This window comes from Python bivittatus, unplaced genomic scaffold, assembly GCF_059951505.1.
Source record: "Python bivittatus isolate LINGU-HERP-01145 unplaced genomic scaffold, Pbiv_v1 ctg000700_np1212, whole genome shotgun sequence".
NCBI lineage: Eukaryota > Metazoa > Chordata > Lepidosauria > Squamata > Pythonidae > Python > Python bivittatus.
The window spans coordinates 52,965,056-52,974,610 of NW_028277098.1; the positions used below are offsets into that span (position 1 = coordinate 52,965,056).

Below are 9,555 nucleotides of genomic sequence, written 5' to 3' on the forward strand. Positions count from 1 at the left end.
TCTTAAGTTCCTGAAGGAAACATGGATATAATCTAACAAAGAAATAAAAAAGAAATAATATACTATGTACTAGGAGCCCATCAAGGAGTGTATATAGATCTGCTGAAAGGGGTAGCAGATGAGGACATTTTTCTCTACCACATTGCCATTTTTTCTGTTTTGGTTGGTTACTAACCGATTACGTCAGAGTTAGCAGGCCATGTCTTTCAGGGGCAGCAGCAGATATCCACAACAGAAGGCTGTATTTCTTGGGAATCGACCTCTAGGATCCTGTCACAAAGGAAAGTAAAACTGAAAACAGAAGCTTGTCTGGATCAATATGTATGTTATCAGGGATGCCAAAGTTTACTCTTCCTTTTCCTCTTTGTTTCTAAGCTCTCTGGCCCCTTTAAGTTAGCTGCTTCTCTCTGCAGGTAAGGAAGGGCACAACAAACAGGAAGCTTGTTAGGTATTCCTTGCATGTCTAACTGCAGAACCAATTGTAAGCTGCTGTGCTCAAGCCCCCCCCCCCCACCTCCCCTCAGGTTCAGTAGAGGTTTACCACAAACTGTGAAAATGGATGCTTCATATTTCAATTGAAAAGGGTAAATCAAAGGTGGCCTTCTCTGTGCACGCATCCGTGCTTTCCAAAATGATGCCAGACGTTCTGTAGTGTCTGGAATGCTTCATGTGCCTGGTCCGGCGATGATTTCATCCAGATCTGCCTTACAGGCATTTACCTGATCTGGTTCACCCCCTGTTATGATCTCAGTAGAGCTCTGTTGGTCAAACCTATTTGCATGAGACATCATTTTCCCTTCCCTGTAATGCAATGCAAGAATGCAGGAAATGCTGAGCTATAGCACGAGGTCTAGGAGAAAGCAGCTATTGGATATGTATGAATGATAGATGACACTGAAACACGGTGCATTTTAAAGGAATCAGTATTCTTAGGATGTAGAATTCTATAGGACAACTAAAATAAAAATTAAGCTGCTGGTAGTGTGGGGTTGATATGTCTTCATGATCTTGGGTAATTATGAAGTGGAGATGAAAAAAAACCAAATCTAACATCAAGCTAGGATTTGTTTTTGTTCCATTTTGTGCATCTAAGGGTTGTAAACTACCTCTACCATTTTGCATTCAGAAATATTGCCTTAAAAACCCTCCGTTCCCAAGGGGGCTGGATTCTCTTAGCAATTCAAAGCAGGAGGAGGAGGGAGGAGGAGAGCGAAAGGGGGAGGGCAAGAAAGGAGCATCTGATTGCCTCCGATGACTTTGTGTTGGTACAGAAGGGGTTAAGTATAACAGTTGAAGGCTGCGAGCTTGTCAGGGTTGTACTATTTTTCTAATGCATAAGAAGAAGGGAGGTTAGGAGACAGGAGGCAGTGGGGAAATCCAACCGAAGGCGATCTGAAGCTAAGCCTTCCGGACTGTTGATATTGATGGGCATCCAGGAAAAGGACAGGTCAGCTGCATGAAAAAATATCTATCTCTTAGGAACTCGGATTAAAGAGTGGTGTTTCACTTGCCTCCCCTCCCTTAGTTCTTGCATCCTAGCTGTGAGTGGGGAAGGAGGGCAGCTGTCTTCTGCTGAGGATTGGAAGCCAGGGAGTTTCTCCTGGGAAGGAGAAAGCCTTTGGTTGTTCGTATGAACCACAAGAAGAAAAAAACAGTGTCCCAAGAGAAGAAGGCGGGATAGCAGCCTGTGGCTCTAAGGGTGCTGAGCATCCCCTCTGAGAAGTCCAACCAGCGGCTGGATGGCTGGTGATGCAGCATCCAGCTAAGGGCAGGGCAGTCCCGGGGGGAGGGGGGCTTTGGGGCTGAGATCTCGAGTCCACATGGGGTATTCTTCAGGTGCTCAGAAGCAAAACGTCCCAGGTCATGTCCTGCATGCCACATGAAGTCCAGTGCTGCTTTGATGGGAACCCGGCCGCAGCTGGCTGAGCAGTGCATGGCACAGAGCACAATACTCTGTTTTTTCTTCTGAAAAGGAAGCTCAGCGGAGACTACACTGCAGCGGACCTGCAACAGCAAACAGCACAGATGCCAAATGGTGTGTAGACTCCTGCCACTGCAATGTGAGCGTGTGCGTCTTTGGGTGTGCAATATGTATGGTGTGTGGGGATGAGAGAGAGATTTCGAGAGAGAGAGGTGTATCTCTATTTTTCATGTTGTCACAATTGCTCCTTTTGTTTCACCCGGGATAACTAGGGCTTGCAAGCTGCATTTAACAACTGAATCTTTATCAATGCTGTTTTACAGCCCTTCCTGTTTTACCCAATTGCTGGTTTCCAGGCAATGTCAGACTTCTTGAGGACACTGGGGACATCAGGTTTTTGCTGAGTATGGGATCTTCCACTATCATATAGAAAGGTTTTCTGTTCATATAGACATTGCATTAAAGAAAAGGGCTAAATAGCTTCTAAGAGTCCTCTCTTCTATCTAGCAACCCCCATTTCAGTATTAGACCTAGCCTCCACTTTCAAGACCTTCCTTCCTTCCTTCCTTCCTTCCTTCCTTCCTTCCTTCCTTCCTTCCTTCCTTCCTTCCTTCCTTCCTTCCTTCCTTCCTTCCTTCCTTCCTTCCTTCCTTCCTGACTCAACACATTAACAGAGGAACTTATGAGAATCTTGGGAACATGAATCTCTGTGTTTCTCTCTAAGGTCAGATAATCAGTGGCAGAGGCACTGAGGTAATGTGAGTTGTTTTTCATTTGCTGTTCTTTCTTAGGCAATTACAGAAGAGGAACTTCTATTCAGAAATGCAGCCAGAGCAAAGGGAGACCTTGCAAAGACAATGGAAAGAAGTAGGAAAGAGAAAGAGAGGGAGGCTGGGCTGTACATCTGAGAAGTTAAAATCTAGAATGCAGTGTGTTAAAGATGCACCACAATGCTTGATATAACAGTTTAACTCAACATCTGAGCCATCAGGGCAATTCCTCGAGGTGAATGCTGAGTCTCAGGTGCTGTGTGGGTCATCTTAATGCTTCAGCGCAGAGGATGAAGCCCGAGAGGGCTTTGAAGCTCTTGGAATACCCTGTGATGTCTGGGAAAAACAATGTTGTCATTTGCTGATTGCCAGTTAGAAAGCCTTCTGTATTTCTTCTTGTATCTTTATAAACTTTTCTTAAATGATACAGCTTTTGCATCATTTGAGATGAGAGGCCTTCTTCAAGTTATACAGAGGAATCAAATTAAATTCAACTGAAATGTTGTGAATGGAATGTACACACACATGGCTAAGAGTGTGAGAGGAAATGCTCATATTATTCTTTCTTTCTTTTTTTTTCAGCTGACAGAGCTTTTCACGAACTCTCTGTTTTCATGAACTACTTCAAACCCCGTGTACATAACTTTCCAGTGGATATTAGAATCTCGGTGAACACCTCCCAGCCACCAGATATTCATAAAGGTTTTGATTAAAACAGCCTAAATATGACTGTTGCTACTGGAGATCCCACAGATGAAGCAGCAGCTTTGCCTGGTCATCCTCAGGACACTTATAACCCAGAAACTGATCATGAATGTTGCGAGAGGGTGGTTATTAATATCTCGGGGCTGCGGTTTGAAACACAACTTAAGACACTTGCTCAGTTTCCAGAGACCTTGTTAGGAGACCCTAAAAAGAGAATGAGATATTTTGATCCTCTCCGGAATGAGTATTTCTTTGACCGAAACAGACCCAGCTTTGATGCTATTTTATATTACTACCAATCAGGTGGCAGACTGAGACGGCCTGTTAATGTGCCCTTGGACATCTTCTCAGAAGAAATACGGTTTTATGAACTTGGTGAAGAAGCTATGGAGATGTTTCGGGAGGATGAAGGTTATATCAAGGAAGAAGAACGGCCTTTACCAGAGAATGAGTTTCAGAGACAAGTATGGCTTCTCTTTGAATACCCAGAAAGTTCTGGACCAGCCAGGATTATAGCAATTGTCTCAGTCATGGTCATCCTAATCTCCATAGTAAGTTTCTGCTTGGAAACTTTGCCTGTGTTCCGTGATGAAACTGAGGACATGCATGGTAGCAGTAGCAACCCCAGCCTTTATTCCAACAGCACAATGGGGTCTCAACAGCCGACATCTTTCACAGACCCCTTCTTTATAGTAGAAACACTCTGCATAATTTGGTTCTCCTTTGAATTCTTGGTGAGATTCTTTGCCTGCCCTAGCAAAGCTGGGTTTTTTACCAATATCATGAACATCATTGATATTGTTGCCATTATTCCGTACTTCATCACACTTGGCACAGAGCTGGCTGAGAAACCAGAAGATGGCCAACAAGGTCAACAGGCAATGTCTCTTGCTATCCTTCGAGTGATCCGTTTGGTGAGGGTGTTCAGGATCTTCAAGCTTTCCAGACACTCCAAGGGATTGCAAATTCTGGGACAGACTCTGAAGGCCAGCATGAGGGAACTAGGCCTCTTGATATTTTTCCTCTTCATTGGTGTCATCCTGTTCTCCAGTGCTGTCTATTTTGCAGAGGCTGATGAGAGTGAATCTCAGTTCCCAAGCATTCCTGATGCTTTTTGGTGGGCTGTGGTTTCCATGACAACAGTTGGCTATGGAGACATGGTCCCCACGACCATAGGTGGAAAAATAGTTGGCTCCTTGTGTGCCATTGCAGGTGTACTAACAATTGCCTTACCAGTGCCGGTTATAGTGTCTAATTTCAACTACTTCTATCACCGTGAGACAGAAGGAGAGGAGCAAGCTCAATACTTGCAAGTCACCAGCTGCCCAAAGATCCCTTCTTCCCCTGACCTAAAGAAAAGCAGAAGTGCCTCCACTATTAGTAAGTCTGATTATATGGAGATACAAGAAGGTGTGAATAATAGCAATGAGGACTTTAGAGAGGAGAACTTGAAAACAGCCAATTGCACCCTAGCTAACACAAACTATGTTAATATAACTAAAATGTTAACTGATGTCTAGCTAATAAAAAAAAGAGAACCCTAATAATATACTTAAAATTCGAGTGGAACATTTGCAGATGTTGCATAATACCTTGCACTGTAGTTAATACAATATGTTCTGCAACATGTATTGGTTCTGCATGGAAAGCAATAGTTGTGTGACTCTTTTTAACACTGAATGCTGAATAAGCTTTCATGCAATTTTTTTTTCTAATACAGATTTCTGGGTTTCCAAATATATCAAACATTTAAGGAACAATTATGTCACAATATCAGATGAATGGCATTGAAGAAAAACAAAACCCACAACCTCTCCATATCGCCAACAGATATTCACAGATGCCAATTAGATAAACATAGTTTAATATAGAACTCAATCCATGCAAAAGAATATATATTCCAAGGAAATAGTATGCAACTATATAGCTTTCAAGCTTTGAAAATTATACAAAAGGTCATGCATGGTTTAATTAAAGGAATATTTGTCCAAATTACTTTTTAAAGTTCGTTTTTTCCAGATCAGAAGTGCCAGAGAGAGACTGTACCATGCAGGGTTATGCTTCTGAACCAAAAATGCTGCATTGGATATATCCACTGCAGCATGTCAGTGTGAGGCTTGCAGGAGGCACTGTTTAGTAGGAAATTTTTGTTGTTGTTGTTTCTTTAGGAGAGATACATCAAGATCCTGGAGACATTTTTTTTTTAAAGCATACATTTTTGTTGGTTTGGGGGGGTCACCTACATATGCAGAACTGAAAAGCATATTGTTTCAAATGCTGGAGCAAATAAGCTGTGGCCTAGAATATATTTATTCTGCAGAGGCATTTAACCAGTATTACAGTACAGCTGCATGGATATTTGTTGCATGGATCTTAATATTTATTACATAAAAATATATCTATTTTCTTAAGTAGACTATAGAGTATACTTGTTTATAGTGTTTCTAGATTGTCCAGTGGCTTGAAGGATATTCATGGACATAAAAAAAGAAAAACTAAAAGCAATTGAGTTGGGGAAGGATGTATACTGAACAGAAATGTGATATGCAAGGAAAATGCCCAAACTGTTTGCTTGCTTGAGTATGCAAACCAACTAAGGTGATATGAATCATAAACATCACATAGATCAAGAAACTGGTAATGGATTCATTGTGGTGTCATATATAGAGACATGGCTGACCAGAAATGGGAAAAAATATTTGTAATGAAAGGATCTCTGGTGACAGTGTCAAACAAATATTAAGTAAATATTTGATATCTAAATATAAAAGATTGGAGCACACAGTGATTGCTTGAAGTATTTAACAGTACAGAACCTTGAGATTCGTAATTAAGATGCAAAGGTACAGCATACCTTCATCTCAATATGCACCAAATCTGGTATTTAGTCTTAAATGCATTTTCTAGAAGAAGATGAGTTTATGCAATAAGGCCAGCCCAAGGTCATTCATTTAGGTACAGAATAGCTTTCCTCTGAAAATGTCTTAATAGAGCTGCACCACTTGGCTATAGCAGAAGAAGAGTTGACCATATATTAATATGTGCCAATGTGCAGCTTGGGAGTTAAGGTTTCCTTTGGAATGATCTCATGCAATGGACTCAATGTTCTCAAGATTAGAGTAAAAACAGTCCATATTTGGCTCTTAGAATCTTTGGAAAAACACCCAAGTGTAATATGATAAAAGAACTTTGGCCAACTTCACACCTCAAGTTGGATTTACTGCTTTTCACTAAGGAGGCAACAGCTACTTCTTCATGGACTTCTCTTCGTAGGTTGGCATCCTGGATTTGTACCCTTTTGATGCTGAAGCTGCAACTCTCAAGGGGCTGGATAGTTCTTCAATAAAAGGCAATTCTGCAATCAACATTCCAGGAAAGCTGCATTTGAAATGAATATAAAATAATGAAATAATGATGGCTGTGAGCAAATCCTCCACTCATCACTTGCAGATCCTATACTGCCTTGTGTGATTCGGCCCTGAGGTTGTTTGAAGACTCTTGACAGCCCCAAATTCTGAGCTGCTAAACATTTACCTACATACATGCATGCACATATCTTTGATGCTTGTCTAGACCTCAGAAAATGGATTACAGCAACTGAAATTCCCAACAAGAAAAGGCAGTTGGATCCTGTAAGTGATTTGGGGTTGCTTTACTGATCCTGTTCCTGCACTGACATGAATGAATGCAGTAAGGACTAATTCACATATTGAAAATGTGAACTGAGTGGCTCTGTGCAGAATTTGGCACGTGATAAAGAGGTTGTATAGTTGTTTCTACCAGGAAACCAAGTCGCTAGCAGCCCACTCAGTTCACATTTATCTGTTGTGCTAAACTGAGCTCATGTTCTACAATTTTGCATGGGAAATATAGATTTATCTGCAAACTGGATATGTGCCAAAGTAGTCACCCTGATCGCTTATATGTGTGTTCAACTCTGTACAGATCCATGCAATCTGCATAGTCAATAAGCCACTTGGTTGATTCTGAATGATATCTGTTTTTATGCCAAGAGGGAAATATATCACAATAATCTGATTTTAAACAGATTCTAAGAAACGTATATAATAAGTTTTGTTGTTCCAAGAAAGATTTTTTTTCAGCATGTAAGAAAGCTAAAACTGAATACAGCTGAATCTGACTATAGCTGAGTATTGTTTGAATAACAATTGCTAAAACTTTGTACAACAATAACAGTAGTTTTTCCTGAAAAAATCTGGGCCAAACAAAAATTTCTTGGTCATTTTCCTACTCCTACTCCAGCCAAAGAAAGTTTATTCCATTTCATTTTGTAATTATTGTGAGGTTCAAGACTGAAAGAAAATACTGAATAATATAAAATGGAATAGTTTGAGAAGCCTTACCAAATCTATAACATGATCAGCAGCACTGGTGTTTATGAGGTAATATTTTGTCCCCCTTTATATCAACAGTGGTAACTTGGACCATTAGTACAGGATGCTGACAAATAAATACCTTGGCATCACATCTTTAAGAACGTCTGTACTAAATACACCATGAATTAAAAAAGCTAAGTTTGGAATATCTTTCATTGCAGTGAGGAAGAATGGAGTAATCCTTCCTATTGCCTCAAGCCACTGTCAAAAATATTCTGTCTTCTCCACTGCCGCCCCCATTTATAAGGGAAGAAATATACTTGGTTAAAGACCCAAGCTTGTCTATCCTCTACATTGCAGCAAATCAGTCTGTGCAAAAGTGCAGGGGGAAGAGATTCACTTCAAGAATTTTCACTGGGTTTAGTTCACATGTCAGTATGGAGTAGGGTCAGTATGGAGTCAGGGTTCCAGAGAGCAAGACACCAAATTGAGGCCATCTTTGTAATAGAATTATGAGAAGGAAATCCAGTTCCACAAAAGGGAAAATCAGCTACCTGCTATATTAGACAAACCTTTATATCTTCTTTCACAGAAATTCCCATTTCACTGAAATTCATTTGTTTCAGTATTTGATTTTGTACATTATTCAGGCTGTTTTCATGGCTTTCCTTTTCTTCTGTCTGGAGTTGTAATATTTTGCTTTTCAATCCTTCCAAATAATATTGTTTGTTTTGCTACTGCAACTGCGCATCTCCTAGAAGCAGAGTATCAAATATAGTGGAGCTTGGAGGAGGCTATCTTGAATGGGCACCACAATCTGACTGCATAAAAAATAATCTAGTAGCATGTAAAGTTAAGAGGTGCAGAGGAACTACAGTGCAATTTTAAATTTTAAATCAAATTAAGGGCAATTTGCAAAAAATTCCATATGAGTTCATGTTAAAAACAGTAGTTGGGATACAGCCAGTTATCTTGCTTATTCCCATTCCATTCAACTGTTCTTGACTATGATCCTGGATAAGCTTTTTATTTGTAGATGGCTCAGCTTGAGTGTCTAGTGTCTAGTGACTTTGCAAAAGTTACCATAGATTGGGCAAGCTCCCAGTAATTAAAAACACCTGTTTACCTGTGCTTTGAAATGTTTTTCTGTGGGATTATTCTCTAGTCAGGTTATTTAGGATTGTAGAATTTCAGATGTGTTTAGTACTGTGGGAATGGGAAGAGAAGATGTCTAGATGAAATGCAGTCAGCAAAACATTCTGTGGTGTCCAAGGTCAGATTTATCTCTTAATGATGATTGTTTTGACCATTGTATTGCATCCCAGATATGCAATTAAAATAACTTGAAATGTACCATAGCAGTAGGATACCATTGGGTCTTACCCAGCAACATTGAAAGAGCTCTGTCTTCTTGGAGGTTGTGGCACATGGCTGCAACTGTAGACCCCAGGAGGTAGGGAGGAGCATATGATATTACAAGAGGGTTCAGTTGACTAATGAAACAAGGATGATATGATCTGCAGTTTTAAGATGAAGCTTCCTCTCACTTCGGTGATGGAAGATTTGTCTATGAGGCGACCAAACTACAGTCTAATTAAATTCTTATGTGACTTTGGCAGATGGAGTTATTTCCTGCCAAGGATTTACATTATATTTATATTTCCCTTAACTCAAGCTCAATTCCTGGTATCCACATGGACATATCTATGTTGTTGTTCTGGCAACAATACAGATATTTTCCTAACTTCCCACCCAGTTTACTTTCCTGGTATTTTCTGGTATTTTCCTATCTAGTTACTAAGCCTGCTTAGCTTTTTCAGAT

General features: G+C 40.3%; 1 protein-coding gene across 1 annotated transcript; it reads left to right on the forward strand.

The window, feature by feature from the left end:
* The first annotated feature begins 1,390 nt into the window (after positions 1-1,390).
* Positions 1,391-6,027, forward strand: KCNA2 (potassium voltage-gated channel subfamily A member 2). The gene is made up of 2 exons (XM_025169456.2): positions 1,391-2,035; positions 3,274-6,027. The coding sequence occupies exon 2, from the start codon at positions 3,417-3,419 to the stop codon at positions 4,914-4,916; it is 1,500 nt and encodes a 499-aa protein (XP_025025224.1). The 5' UTR covers positions 1,391-2,035; positions 3,274-3,416; the 3' UTR covers positions 4,917-6,027.
* Positions 6,028-9,555: the final 3,528 nt, after the last annotated feature.